This window comes from Pristiophorus japonicus, chromosome 17, assembly GCF_044704955.1.
Source record: "Pristiophorus japonicus isolate sPriJap1 chromosome 17, sPriJap1.hap1, whole genome shotgun sequence".
Lineage (NCBI taxonomy): Eukaryota > Metazoa > Chordata > Chondrichthyes > Pristiophoridae > Pristiophorus > Pristiophorus japonicus.
This window is the reverse complement of record NC_091993.1, coordinates 17,857,938-17,872,922: the sequence shown is the minus strand read 5'-3', so window position 1 is coordinate 17,872,922 and position 14,985 is coordinate 17,857,938. Positions and strand designations below refer to the sequence as shown.

The 14,985-nt window shown below is 44.8% G+C and overlaps 2 protein-coding genes across 4 annotated transcripts in view; one reads left to right on the top strand and one right to left on the bottom strand.

Moving 5' to 3' along the window:
- The window catches only part of clpxa (caseinolytic mitochondrial matrix peptidase chaperone subunit Xa), a 45,050-nt gene extending 34,439 nt beyond the window's left edge, over positions 1–10,611 (bottom strand). For 2 of the 3 annotated variants that reach the window (XM_070858438.1, XM_070858439.1), the window contains exons 1-3: positions 10,153–10,611; positions 5,049–5,209; positions 4,623–4,743 (exon numbers count right to left, since the gene is read on the bottom strand). In XM_070858438.1, the coding sequence (XP_070714539.1) occupies positions 4,623–4,743; positions 5,049–5,209; positions 10,153–10,231 (361 nt within the window). In that variant the 5' untranslated portion in view covers positions 10,232–10,611. Of the gene's footprint in view, positions 1–4,622; positions 4,744–5,048; positions 5,210–9,635; positions 10,049–10,152 lie in introns of all 3 variants that reach the window. The other variant, XM_070858440.1, reaches the window with a different exon arrangement.
- Positions 10,612–10,676: 65 nt separating this feature from the next.
- myef2 (myelin expression factor 2) overlaps positions 10,677–14,985 on the top strand; it is a 38,970-nt gene continuing 34,661 nt past the window's right edge. The window contains exons 1-2 of the mRNA XM_070858437.1: positions 10,677–10,824; positions 13,583–13,642. Coding sequence (XP_070714538.1) covers positions 10,724–10,824; positions 13,583–13,642 — 161 coding nt within the window. The 5' untranslated portion in view covers positions 10,677–10,723. The remainder of the gene's footprint in view (positions 10,825–13,582; positions 13,643–14,985) is intronic.

Here is a 14,985-nt window from a genome sequence, read left to right as displayed (position 1 = left end):
GAGAGAGAAACTAGGAACAAAATCATACCCAAACTCACATAGAATAGAAATGGCTATACAGCAGCATTGTCAGAAGAGAGAGGGAAATTACTTCCAACATGTAGGGCCCAAGTTTCCACATGATTTGCGCCTGATTTTTAGGAGCAACTGGTGGAGAACGGACTATCTTAGAAATCGCAATTCTCCACATTTTTTTTTCTGCAGTTCTAGTCAGGTAGAACAATTCTACTTTGGAACAGAATTTTTTCTTCAAAAGGGGGCGTGTCCGGCCACTGACGCCTGATTTCAAAATTTCCACAGTGAAAACGTACTCCAAACTAAGTTAGAATGGAGCAAGTGAAGATTTTTGTAGAACTGAAAAAACCTGTTCTACACATTAAAAAATCAGGCGCAGGTTACAAATTAGGTGTCCAGAACGAGGTGGGGGGGGGGGGGGGGGGGGGGGGGGAGGGAACTCATTAAATTCTACAATAAATCCTTATTTATACTTCTACAAATAAATCCAACCTGAATAAACATTTATAAGCAAAGAAAAGATTAAAGAAACCATCTTCCTACCTGTGTGAAAGTGCTTCAGGCACGGAGAATGCTGCAGTCAGCCTGAGGCGCCCGTTCTTCCCACGGGGGGGTGGGGGTGGTAGGAGGCTCCCGTTCTTCCCGCGGGGGGGGGGGGGGGGGGGAAAGAGAGGAGGCACCCGTTCTTTCCCGCAAAGGGGGCGGGGGGGGTTGGAGGCGCCCGTTCTTCGGGGGAGAGAGAGGATCGTTCTTCCCGCGGGGGGGGGGGGGTGGAGGAGACAGTGAGAAGGCTGCAAGTGCTGATGGCAATGTGCTTTTATTTAAAAAAATGTTCAAAAATTAAACAGCTACAAAGAACTACAAAAATGGCCGAGTGCCAATGTTTTTTTCACACTGAGCATGCGCGAACGCTCCAACGTGCACGCGCAGCGTTGCCAGCAGGAAAAAAAACTAATTTAAATAGTATCCGCCCCCTCCCACTTACAAAATCGGCGCGAGTGTAGGCTCCGCCCCCCTGGGCGCCGCGCCAAGCAGAGAAGGAGCTGCAGGGCGCTCCAGAATCGCAATTTTTTTTTTTTTAGGCGCCGTTTTAGGTGCGAAAAATGGGCGCCCAGCTCGGAGGGGCGCCCGTTTTTTATCGTGTGGAAACTTGGGCCCGTAATATTTATAACTGAGCAATACAGGAAGGCACCCTCCAAACATCAAGCAAATTTGCACCTCTTCCTGGATCTCCTAACTGACAGGCCAATGCTCTACAATTAGCATCTCCACTGAATCAATGACAGCATTTTTATATTCAGGTTGATTCTCATAGAATACAAACAATTCCTCTTTGTAAAAAGTTATTCCAGCTTTAACTCTTATCAACACAGACCTAGATTTAAGTTTCAATGAAAAGAAAATTGCGGGGTCAGTAAAAGAGCTTAAAAAACCCTTCTCCCAGCCCCACTTTCTCCTTGTGAAAGACACCCTCCTCTGGCTATAGGGGAGGATGAGCACTCCCAGCCTCCTGCCAATAAAGCTCTGGACAACTCACTGATGGGATATGTGTAACTTTCTCCTGGATTCCATCGCCTTCCGGATAGGCACTAGCATCCACTTGACACCTTCCCACAGCAGTGTCCGCCATTGGAAACCTGGCAGTGGGAGATTGGTGGGGGGCGGGGAGGAGGGGAGAAAGACTGCCAAATCAGTGTTCCTGTAACTTCCAACGTGCTACATCATCATGCCAATGCTTTACAATTAAAAAAAGCACAAATGCTTTTTGTAAACTCTTTATTTCAAATACATTTCACAGACATCTAGCATCTTTGCAAACTAGTAAATCAAAATGACATACATCACCATAAGGAGACACATTATTAAGTATCGCTGACCAGTACAATTACTAGTAAGATTAGGGACAGAAATTATACTGCCAACCTTGCTGTTGCTACATAATACAACAAAACATTAGCGTGATCTTGTTACTTTGTACAGAATTGCATAATTCAATTTCTCATGAAACGAGCTACCGATCTGTAAGTCTTCCCCTTTATTGCAATATCATCGCGTTAGGAACTAACTGTGCCTAGCCTCTTGATAGGCCCATTATGTGAGAAACTACCAATCGCATAAAAATAACAAGCGACCTTGCATTGTTAACGTTACCACTTTTATTAAACAAAATAAAAGTTTAAGAGCCGTCTATCGGTAACTAAGCGCAAAATAATTTGTATTGAATGGCTTTCAAAAGTTTGCACAATGACATTGTTTTGCAAGTTCAGTTCTAAGTCAATCTGAACTTAAGAAATAGTTATTTTACTTCTATTATGTAAATGCTGATCGACAAAACATGAGTTATATCATTCATTAGGTCCGATCTTACCACTTGACATGACCAGTATTCAACAGAGTAGTTAGTATATTATGTAAATCATGCCAGTTGTCATGCTTACAAAATTTGTTGCAAAGTCCAAATGTTTCACAAACAACTTTTGGTCCAATTTCCCTTTCAAATTACCAACAATGCTGCACTTGAACTCGTGCATCAAAGAATTTGTTGATTTTCGATCAGCAGCTGAAGCTGATCATGACATCTGCAAATTGAGATTTTAAGTAATCGATATATCCAACTTACAATTTCATAAACCTTAACAGTGTCAGCAGCTTTTTTTTCCCCCTTTAGAAAGGAAATGTTGTAACTGAGCTGACTGGTTGAAAATCAACAAACAACTTCTATATCTAAAGGTAAGTAATCACTACTCTTCAAATCAATAACCATCTCCATGTTGATAAATGGAACTGGGAAAATCAGAGACACACGTCCTTTCAAGTTTTTTTTTCCAGGCAAAAGTCACGCAATCTTGTCTTAATCCAATGACAACAGGTGGAATCTGTGTGGAATCTATACACTTTTTAAAGAGGTAACAGCAATAACTTGGATTTACCTTGCACCATTAAGGCATAAAACCATTCCGAGGTGCTTCAGAGGCATAAGGAAGAAAATGGATCCTGAGCCAAAGGAGATATTAGGAATGCTGATCGAAAGCATGGTCAAAGAGGTGGGTTTTTTAAAGGATGCCATTAAAAGGAAGAGAGGGAGGCATTGAGAATTTCAGAGTGTAGAGGCTGGGAGCTGAAGGCATGGGCCGTCAATGGTGGGTGAAGTAGGGGGGAATACGCATGGACTGGTTGGGCCGGCATGGACTGATTGGGCCGAATGGTCTGTTTCTGTGCCGTATATTCTATGAAATTCACAAGCAGCTGGAGTCAGAGCACTGTTTGGCATAGGCATGGTGTTGGAAGGTTACTGAGAAAGGGAAGGATGAGGTCATGGAGAGATTTAAACACAAGGTTGAGAGTATTTGTTTCCTTTGTGTTGGGGGAACACGAGCCACTGTAGATCAGCAAGAAAAGGGGCAATGTACAAGCGGGGACTTGTTGTGGGTCATGATATGGGCAACGTAGATTTGGATGAGATGAAGTTAACGGATGGGAGACTGGTCAAGAGAGCACTGAAGCTGTCTTTATGATGGAGAGACTATGAGGCCACAAGTTCGGGCCCACTCGCAACCTCGGCGTAGCGGGCGACTTCAACCAAGACACTTGCCGGGAGGAGGATAAAATTGGTGGTGAGGATATGGAGTTTTTAGTAGGGACTGAAGACGATGGCTTCAATCTTCCCAATGTTTAGTTGGAGGAAATTGTGACTCATACAAGACCGGATGTTGGACAAGTAGCTTGTTAGCAAAGAGGCAGTGAAAATGTTGAGTGAGATCAAGAAGAGGTAGAAATGGATATCATCAAGGTAGATGTGGGAACCAACCCCATGTCTGTATATGGTGTTACATGTAGATGCACAAGAGGTGTCAGCCAAGCATGGAACATTGAGGAACTCCTGAGGTGACTGTGTGGGAAGAGAAGCCATTGCTACAGATGCTCTGGCTATGATTGGTTAGTTAAAAGTAAAACCAACCAAGGGCAATCCTACCAAGCTGAACACAGAGGAGAGGCATTGAAAGATGCTGGTGTGGTTCAATGTGTCAAAGGCTGTAGAGAAGTTGAGGAGGAAGAGGAGACATAATGCACCGCTGTCACAGAAACAGTGAATGCCCTTCATGACTTTTGTTAAAATTGTTTCAGTGCTGTGTGAGGAACAAAAACCTGATTGGAGGGATTCAAACAAAAAATTGTGGGAGAGATGGGCATGGATGTAGGAAGTGAGATGTTGGAAGACTTTAGAGTGGAAAGGGAGGTCGGAGATGGAGTTGCAGATCGCAAGGGCAGAAGGGTTCTTGGTGGGAGATTGACGACATCGCACTTGAAAGGGAAGAAAATAGTACCCGAGGAAAGGGAACCATTTACAATGTCAGCCAGCATGGGGTCCAGTTAGGAAAGTTGGGCAGTCAATAGTTTTGTAGAAATGGGATTGAGGGAACAATGGGTGGGGGAGTGAGGGAACTTCATATTACTGGAATGAAAACCTTACAAGTAGAAGGAAGAGGTAATGCGGTGTTTCCAAATAGAATGAACACCAATATGCCTTGCACTGATACACCTTATTAATATCCTGCATTTAAGCTGATTGGTATCTAAAGACAAAGTTAGGTCTAAATATTACTTACAAACAAAGGTCTCCACATGGGTGCATGGGTCACCACACTTTGGGCAGCGCAGCTGGTTTCCACCTTTCCCAGAACCACCTGATCCTGACGATCGCTTGCTGCCCCCTTCACTAACAGACTTCTGAAAACAAATTTGAGTACGTCAATCTCAGTGAATACAAATTCTAGTTTAAGCATTGATCACTCCATTTGGAGAGTTTGAGCCAAGTTTATAGCAGTGACTGTCGCACAAGTTTCATAACTTATAAATTTGAGTGTACAAAATAAGTATCATTTTAAATGGTAGTAATTAAACAGCAGGAAAAGCCTGGACGTAAAATCCATGAGCAAGTTCTGCTTTATCGAGACACATCAGTTATATATCTATAGAATCGAAATTAGAATTTCATAATAAAGGCATGTTTCATCAATAACTCGGAAGTTTACCTTGCTGCTATCTCCAGAAGTATCTTTAGTACCTCCATCTTTTGAAGCAAGTACAGTGATCGTCTCACAAAATGCTCTGATAGGAACTTTTCTTCCTCCATGTGTTTCAAAACTCATCGAGTTTCCCAAGAATGGAAAATGGAATCGCGTAGATGCAAACCCTGAAATAGAAATGCAAATTCACTATCACAATAACTTTGCTTCATCAATGACCTTCCCTCCAGCATAAGGTCAGAAGTGATGATGATTGCAGTCTTCAGTTCCATTTGCAGTTCCTCAGAAAATGAAGCAGTCCATGCTCACATGCAGTGAGACCTGGACGACAGTCAGGCTTGGGCTGATAAGTGGCAAATAACATTTGAACAAGTGCCAGGCAATGACCATCTCCAACAAGCGACAGTCTAACCACCTCCCCTTGATATGCAATGGCATTACCATCGTCGAATCCCCATCATCAACATTCTGGGATGTTGACTGTTCCAGAAAGTTAACTGGACCAGACACATAAATACTGGGCAAAAAGAGCAGATCAGAGGCTGGGTATTCTGCGCCGTGTGTCTCACTTCCTGACTCCCCAAAGCCTTTCCACCATCTACAAGGCACAAGTCAAGAGTGTGATGGAATACTCTCCACTTGCATGGATGAGTGCAGCTCCAACAACACTCAAGAAGCTTTACACCATCCAGGACAAAGCAGCCCGCTTGATTGACACCCCGTCTACCACCTTCAACATTCACTCCCTCCACCACCGGCGCACCGTGGTTGCAGTATGTACCATCTACAAGATGCACTGCAGCAACTCGCCACAGCTTCTTCAGCAGCACCTCCAAAACCCGCGACCTTTACCACCTAGAAGGACAAGGGCAGCAGACGCATGGAAGCACCATCAGCTGTAAGTTCCCCTCCAAGTTACACACCATCCTGACTTGGAAATATATCACTATTCCTTCATCGTCACTGGGTCAAAATCCTGGAACTCCCTCCCTAACAGCACTGTGGGAGTATCTTCATCACACAGACTGCAGCGGCTCACCACCACCTTCCCAAGGGCAATTAGGGATGGGCAATAAATGCTGGCCTTGTCTGCGACACCCACATCTCGGAACAAATTTTTTTAAAAACAAAGTAAAACTTCATATTTCAATGGTGTAAATATTATTTCTTATTCCCACTTCTCCTTTTTCACAATACATTAGGCATTATCCGACTTGAGTAAATAAAAAAAGGGCAGCCAACACTTCAAATGACACTGCAGTAATTACTGCGCAAATTGTATTCCACATTTGGTGTCAGTGCAGCTTGATCTTCTGCATTCCACTGATATCAAACTTATAGGCTAATGCTGATTTCTGAAAAACAGGCAGTTTATTAATAAGTTTACCATGAATACATAGTCTTATACTGAGTATTGTGCATTGGCTGCAACTTAATGGCACTTGGTGCAAAGCTGATACAAAGTTTGAGAACTAGTTCCAAAGAAAACAGCTATCCTAACAGAAGTACACATGTGCAGAGCTCTACTCTCCCTATTCATGTATGAGCAGCTATGTCCTTGGCTGCCTGCTTGTGATCTCAAAAGTGTCCCTAATAATTTACCACTATGTAGCATCAGTCACTTCAGAGGTGAAAAGTTTTCCAAACCTCAGTAATGAGATGCGAAAACTCTACTGGCAACGGTATCAGAATCAGTCCCAACTTAAATATATACTAGTCAGTTCAAAGTTAAAACCTCGTCTTGAAATTCAGATTTTATGAACCAGTTCAGCTCTGTTCTTATTGTATCCAGCAGGCATCTCTGCCTGATTACAGCCTCCGAAATAATTTCCAATAAGTCATGTTCAACATGCATGTATAACAATATTCCTGCCCATCTCTAATCTGCCCATTTGGTAGGGAGATTTGGCTTGATTTTTTTCCCCTGGCATTGGCCAATCTCTTGCGAATCTAGAAAAGGTGGGAGCTATCTGTGCGCAAAGTGGTTCCCGCATTCCTCTATAATTACAACAGCGATTACACTTCAAAAGTACTTAATTGGTTTTAAAGTGCTTTGGGATGTCCTGAGGTCATGAAAGGTGCTATATAAATGCAAGTTCTTAATTTCTTGCCCCGAGAAGCTGGTGGTGGGCCTTCTCCTAGAACCACTGCAATCCTGGCAGTGATGGCACCCACACAATAGAGATAGCAAATTTCTGGATATTGACCCAGTGTCCAAGTCAGAATGGTGTATGGCTTGGAGAGGAACCTGGAGGTCATGGTGTTCCCATAACATTGCCGCTCTTGCTCTTCTTGGGGGTAGAGGTCACAGAGAAGTAACCTTGATGAATTGTTGCAGTGCTTCCTGTAGATTGTACATGTATATACTTCAGCCAGCGTGCCGGTGGTGAATATCGAGTCCAGTGACAGCGGCACAATCAAGCAAACTGCTCTGTCCTGGATGATATTAAGCTTCTTGAGTGAATTTGCGGCGGCTCCCTGGTATGTGGTGAGTATTCCTGACTTGAATACTCCCCTGATTTGAGCCTTGTAGATGGTGGAGCAGCTTGGGGTCAAGAGGTGAGTAACTTGTCACAGAGTACTCAGCCTCTGTCCTGCTCTTGTAGCCACGGTGCTGATATGGATATTCCAGCTCATTTTCTGGTCAACGGTGGCCCCAGGATGTTGATAGCAGGGAACTCATTGATGGTCAAAGTCAAGGAATGGTAGTAGAACTTTCCCTTATTCAAGATGGTCGTTACCTGGCACTTATTTACTTGCAATCACAATATCCATTGGTAATTGTGGGTGAGGAAGGCCATTCAGCCATCCAGAGAGACCCTAATCCCTCTCTCATTGCAGCACCCAATTGTTTCTTAAATGATTCCAGGGTTTTTGCTATTCTACCTGGAAGTTTATCCCATGTCGTTGTCCCGCTACATGAAGAACAAATCCGGATACCTGTCCTAAAGGGACCCAGCTCTAGTTTGGCATGAATGTTACCCACACATTTCTTACCTTTAAATGAACAGGTAGGTATTATCAAAAGTGTTAGTTATCTTTGGTCTAAAACCACCCTCCCAATTTGCAAGACAAGTTGCATCGAGACAAATGAAGAGAAATAAAGAACTGGACTGCATGCAGGTGAATAGTGTTCCACTTTCAGTGTTGAGACGATCAAGTCAATAATTGTTGAGAAAGACTGGCATATATCGTCTATCTATTTCTACTTTTAGACTTAACTCGTCAGACTTTTGATTTTGTTACTCTAAATATTAAAAATGAAACAAGTGTTCGATCTATTTTATATTTATCTGCTCAGCTCCGAAGACTATCACGTGGAGACTTGGTTGGTATGCTGGTATCTAGCATAGGATGCCTAAGCTCGCGACATTCCACAGGTTCTAGGTTTTGTTAATAAGATGTCGAGGTTGCAAACAGTCGCTTTAACCCGGGTTACTGGGGGATGTAATCAATTGGCGAGGGTATGGTGTTTCTGGCTGGGGAAAAAGGCAATGGCCCAGAATTTGCAGTCAGGGGCGAGGTGAAGATGTTCGCCACTAGACCTGAAGTACGGTTCACACAAAGCACTGGTTTTCCGACATTCAATTCAAATCAACGAAGTATCATGGGGATTCCCATGTGCGAACTGTTGTGATGTCAAGAAGCTATCTAAGCAGCCAATCAAACCGCAGAATTCTCACAGACAGCGAACAAGGAAATGGGTAAGCTCAAAATTCTAACTTTAAAAATGTTCAAGAGAGCAAAACAAAGATTGGGGCTCTCACATGGGGAAAAGGAAAACCGGAAATAAAGATCAACAAACTTTAAAAGTTTCTTAAAAATGTTAATTTTGATTCAAATGGACAAATTTTACACTGCACAAAATTTAAATTAGTTTTTCAGGCCCGTCACCTTTGTTTAGCAGTCAATACGCTGTTAAAACTCCAGTTACACTAATCCCTTTGGGTCTAACTTTTAGTGGGGAAGTTAGCAGCATAATTACTGTGGCAGAGCCAAAGTTCCCCCGAGTTGGCTGATTACACAGATTGCCGACTCTGTGGGGGTGGGTGCAAAACGCAGCTTGTGTTGAAGCAGTCAATGTCAGGCCGCAACGTCAGGATTTCCGCACCTGCCAAATCCCGAAGTGAAATTAGTCAGTTTCAAAGGCGGAATGGTGACAAACGCTGCCAGTTCGCAGTCATCCCAACCACAAATTCCGGGCCAATTGCTTCGGTCATCCCAATGTTTAAAAGGAGGTAACTGATTCATCCAAGACTGGATGTCGGTCAAGCAGGCTAACAACACAGAAGCAGGAAATGCCTTCAGAAATGCCAAAAAAAAAGCATTTGGAAATCTTGAGCAAACTTTAGCACCATAACACATACCTGATTACCACTGCATCATGTATAAGTGACACAATAATGCATTGTGCAATTGCATTGTTTATCTAAAAATAAAGTTTACCAAACACTTTCCTTCCCCAAATCAGCAGCTATCGGTAAAACAGTACAAATGAGCCCACTCCCAAGAGTCAAAAAAAAGACTTTCATTTATATAGGGTACTTTCATGACCTCAGGACATCCCAAAGCACTTTACAGCCAATGAAGTACCTTTTGAAGTGTCGTCACTGCATCATGGCAGCCAACTTACGCACAGCAAGCTCCCACAATCAGCAATGCAATTAATGGCCAGATCATCAGTTTTAGGTGTTGGCTGAGGCTTAAATGTTGGCCAGGACAAGGGAGGAACTCTCCCTTGCCCACCTGAGAAAACAGATGGGGCCTCGGTTTAAAGTCTCATCCGAAAGACGGCATCTCCGACAGTGCAGCACTCCCTCAGCTCTGCACTGGAGTGTGGGCCGAGATGAATGTGCTCAAGTCTCGGGAGTGGGGCTCGAATCCACAACTTTTTTTTTGGGGGGTGGGGGAGAGGGCCTCAGAGGCGAGAGAGTGCTGTCACTGACACCCAAACTAATAGGATAATCCCATCGAAACACCGAGGATGTTGCAGCGGGCGATCCTCCCTGCAAAAAGTAAATGGATTACATTAGCTGCGTTCCTTCTGACTGAACGAACTGAAGCTGGTTTATTCCCCCCACCCCTTTCGGCTCAAGTGTACAGCTCTTACCCAGGCCCGAGGTGGTTATGGACGAGCGGAGGAGCCGTGCCGCCGACGAGCAGGTACACATCACCACGATGCAGGACATTGCTCCGCCTGGCAAGCCTTTCCCCCGCCACCCGAGGGCCGGCGCGGGTCTTCCAGCAACACACAGCGCCGGTGTGTGTGTGTGTGTCTCTCTCTCTCTCTCTCAGTCTCCCCCTCCGAACCAGAGGCCCAGGCTACCTTTCCCCACACAAACGCAGGCCCTCCTCCTCCTCCTCCTCCTCCTCCTCCCCTCAGCGGCCCCGATACTCCCAAGCAAAGTTGGATTCCGACTGAAAAGATCAAGGGATGGCCAGTCCGACGATTGGGGGGGGGGAAAAAAACAACAAAATAATAAAAGCCAGCGATAGGCGCAAACTTCCCCCCCACCTCCGGCTAACGCCGCTACCCGCCTCGGTAGCAGCAGCGCTGACGCACGGTTACGACACCGGAAGCAATCGGCCGCGCCGCGCGGGGCGGGGGGGGGGGGAGGAGTCAGCACTTCCGGCTAACGCCCGCCGACCGTTGGGCGAGCCGTGGCTCCCGCGCTGTCGCCATGCTGGAGGCACAGTCGGTGGCCCTGATAGCCAGGCACATTGGCAACCCCCCCACTCACACCCCGCTCGGCGTCTTGTTGGCAGGCATCCGTCGAACTAGGTACAAGTCCAAACAAACCCATTCGGAGGTTGTTTTGCGAGTTTAAGCGCGTCTTTCGGTGCCGAGGAGCCAAGCAACAAGTTTCGTTCCAAACTTTACCGTGTGCCTGAGGTGCTCCCCATTGAGTCTTGTGCTCCCCATCGATTCAAATCACCCAAATTGTTCTCTGAACTTACTGCCACGCTTTTTTTTTTATTGCATTGTCACAGCCCCATCTGCTTTTTATGTCAACGGTTGGCTGGCCTCCATCGTCGCAATGGCTCATTGCCATTACTTGGGGTTGAGGTTAGAAATCAATATTGTCACTGGACATGTCCTTTTCATAAACACATACAGCACAGGAGGAGGCCACTTCGGCCATCGTGCCTCTGCCGGCTCTTTGAATGAGCTATCCAGTTCCCCTGCCCTTTCCCCATAGCCCTGAAACTTCTTCCCCTTCGAGTATTTGTCCCGATCCCTTTTGAAAGTTACAATTGAATCTGCATCCACCGCCCTTTTCAGGCATTGCATTCCAGATCATAACAGCTCTCCTGGGAAATTGTAGCTGTCGCGGTATCATTGCCTAGTGCCAACCTATTGAGCCGGAACGAAACAAGGCCAAAATCCTAGGGACCTCTGTTTAACTTTGAAATACAGTATCAGCTACCCGGTTCTCTTCCCACACCTATAAGGTTACCTCTGCAGTCCCCCGTAGATCTATACTTGACCCCCTTCTATTTCTCATCTACATGCTGCCCCTGCATAACATCATCTGAAAACACAACATCAGATGCCACATGTATGTTGACAAGACCCAACTCTACCTCACCACTACCGCACAACAAAGATCCACAAATAACAATGGGATAATGACCTGTTTTAGTGATGTTGGTTGAGGGATAAATATTGGCCAGGACACCGGAAGTACTCCCCTGCTCTTCATACTAGTGCCATGGGATCTTTTACGTCCGCCTGAGAGGGCAGCCAGAGCCTTGGTTTAATGTCTCATCTGAAAGACAGCATCTCTGACGGTGCAGCACTCGCTCAGTATTGCACTGGAACGGAGAGCTCAATGGGAATTGTGGGATTGGAGGGGGTTGCAGAGATATAGAGGGACAAGGACATGGAGGGATTTAAACACACGATGAATGATTCAATTAAGGCACTGGTTGGGGGAATTGTATCCATTGTATCTCTGTGACGATGGCAGTGATGGGCAAGCGGGACTTAATACGTGTTAGGATACAGGCAGTAGAGTATTCAATAAACTGAAGTTTACATAGGAACAGAAACAGGCCATTTGGCCCAACCAGTCCATGCCAGCGTTTATACTCCACTTGAGCCTCATCCTGTCTTTCTTCCCTAAATCTTATCAGCATAACCCTCTATTCCTTTTGCCAATGTTTGTCCAACCTCCACTTAAATGCATCTATTCTATTTGCTTCAACCATTTTCTGTGGTAGTTCACACTACTCTCTGGATAACGAAGTTTCTTCTGAATTCCCTATTGGATTTCTTGGTGAGTATCTTATCATAACTGCCTCTACTAATGCTCTTTCTCACAAGTGGAAACATTCTCTCTGTATCCACTCTATCAAAACCTTTCATAATTTTAAAGACCTCTATTAGTTCACCCCGCAGCCTTTTTTCAAGTGAAAAGAGACCCAGCCTGTTCATCCTTTCCTGATATGTATACCCTCGCATTTCTGGAATCACGGAGATAGGAGTGGAGATCAGGAACAAGGCAAGGGAGTGTGAGCCATTTACAACATTAGCTGGTATGGGGGTCAGTTAGGGAAATTCAGTAGTAAGGATTTTAGTGGAAATGGGGGTTAAGGGAGTGAGATGTCGATGCCATGGATGCAATACATAGAATGTACAGCACAGAAGCAGGCCACTGGCCCAAATGGTCCATGTCGGTATTTATGCTCCACATGAGCTTCCTCCCACTCCTCTTCCTCTAACCCCATCAGCATAATCTTCTAGTTTATTACCTTGCAGAGGGCACTGAGAGAGATGCTGGCGAAATGAGACAGTGGGAGGTTTAGGGCTAGAGTAGGAGAGGGATTGGAAGAGATTTAACTTAGTGACCAAGGGGAAGCAGCAGAGGCAGCTGAAAAGATGAAGAAATCCATAAGTTTCTCACAATTTTTGTCAGAGGTGAGGGCAAAGGGAGTAGGGAAAAGGGGTTTAACGAGGCAGTTGATCGTAGAAAAGGAGAGTGGGGTTATCTTTGCACTCCAGTGTGATTCTAGAGCAGTGGTCAGTTTTAGCAGAGGGGAGTAAGGCTTGATAAGAGTTTGACGTGCTCCAGCCAGATCTGCCAATGGATCACTGCTCAATGGCGCATTGCTCAAGTTTTCATCGTAGGACTTGTGGGGGAGGAATGACAGGGATGGGAGGCAGTGAAGGTTCTGCTAACCGTCGGAGATGGAGATGTGCAAGCGGCTAACCAAATCAATAGCTGTTGAACCATTGTAGGTCAGTGAACTCAGGGACGATGAGTGAATGGGACTTAGTGCGAGTTAGGATACAGGAAGATCCCAGGTATGATCACATCTCTAAGCTGAGTTGCTGATCTCAGCCGTGGTGGTGATAAAAGTGGCAGAATTTGAGCCTATGGGTTGGTGAGGGGGTGGGGGAAGAGGAGTTAGTAAGAGTAGCAGGGGAGGAGGGTGAACAAATGTTAAAAAGAAAAAGATTGGAGACTGCTAGCAAGAAGAAACTTTGCCTCGTACCCAGAGGATCCCTTACTTCATTCGTGTCCTTTTTTTTACAGTCCTGTCATTATCCACAACAACTCCGCTTGGATGAGGATGCAACTAACAAAGAATGGATGGTAGGAAAGATTTCAAAATTGCACAGGAAACCATTTCAGCTTTTTGGGGGAAAAAATACACTGGCCCTGAATTTGCGCTCAGATGCTTCCCGTGGGTAAATGCCTCCGATCTGCCAATAAGATTCCCGTGTACCTGGTGGTCCAGGAGGTACGGGGATGCGCGGTACTGGGCCGCTCCGGGTACCCATGGGTAGAGGCCCACGTATCTCAGAGGTGCAGGCGGTTCGCAAGTACCCCTGGGATCACATGGGCTGGTCCAACCAATCAAAGAAGGGAATCCCCATTGATGCTTATGGGGCTTCCGAATGAACGGAAACCCTATAAGTACATGAACACATCAAACAAATTTTTAAAAATTACATATTTAAAATTAATTGAAATGGCATTTAATTAAATATTTAAAACAAAAATTTTATTTTTTGAAAAATATATTTTCATGTTTTAACTGGGCTAAAAATAAACTTACCTTATTGCACAGGGTTCTTAATATATAAATAATACATAATATTTTATTTTTAATGTTTTTTAAAACTCTTACACTGGCAAAAGCACACCATACGCCTGCTTTTACCAGGCTCCAATCGTGAATCTCCTTTTCCCGCGGATGTGGATGATCTGTCAAGAAGAACACAAGTGTGCACCTGAAACGCGCCCGTAGGGGCCACAAATTATGGGCCACCAAATCAATGAGCCATGAAAATAGGAATGAACTTCAAAATGTGAATATAAATATTAGATCATATTGGAGTAATTTAAAAATCTTAATTATCCTGAATATGGTTTTTAACTGCATGTTTATAATTTACCAACTAGATTAAATTATTTTCCATTGAGGACATAATCCAGGCTGACACTTCATTGCAGTACTAAGAGAGTGCTGCACTGTAGGAGGCGCTGACTTTCACATGAGTCGTTAAACTGAGGCCCCGTCTGCAATGTTCTTCAATTATTTTGGGTGCGTGGCCCAGTCATCAGTTTCGCGCATGCGCAAAATTTAACATTGAAAAAGCTGGTCCCGGGATGCGTGGGACTGGCAGAGAGTTACGCGGTCACACAGCTTAGAGGGAACGTTGCCCATCTGCCTTCTCAGGTGGACGTAAAAGATCCCATGGCACTATTTCGAAGAAGAGCAGGGGAGTTCTCCATGACGTCCTAGCCGATATTTATCCCTCAACCAACATCACTAATAAAAGGTTGTCTGGTCATTATCACACTGTTGTTTGTGGGAGCTTGCTGTGCACAAATTGGCTGCTGTATTTCTTACATTGCAACAGTGACGATACTTCAAAAAATATTTAATTGCCTGCAAAGTACAATGGGACATCCCCAGGTTGTGAAAAGTG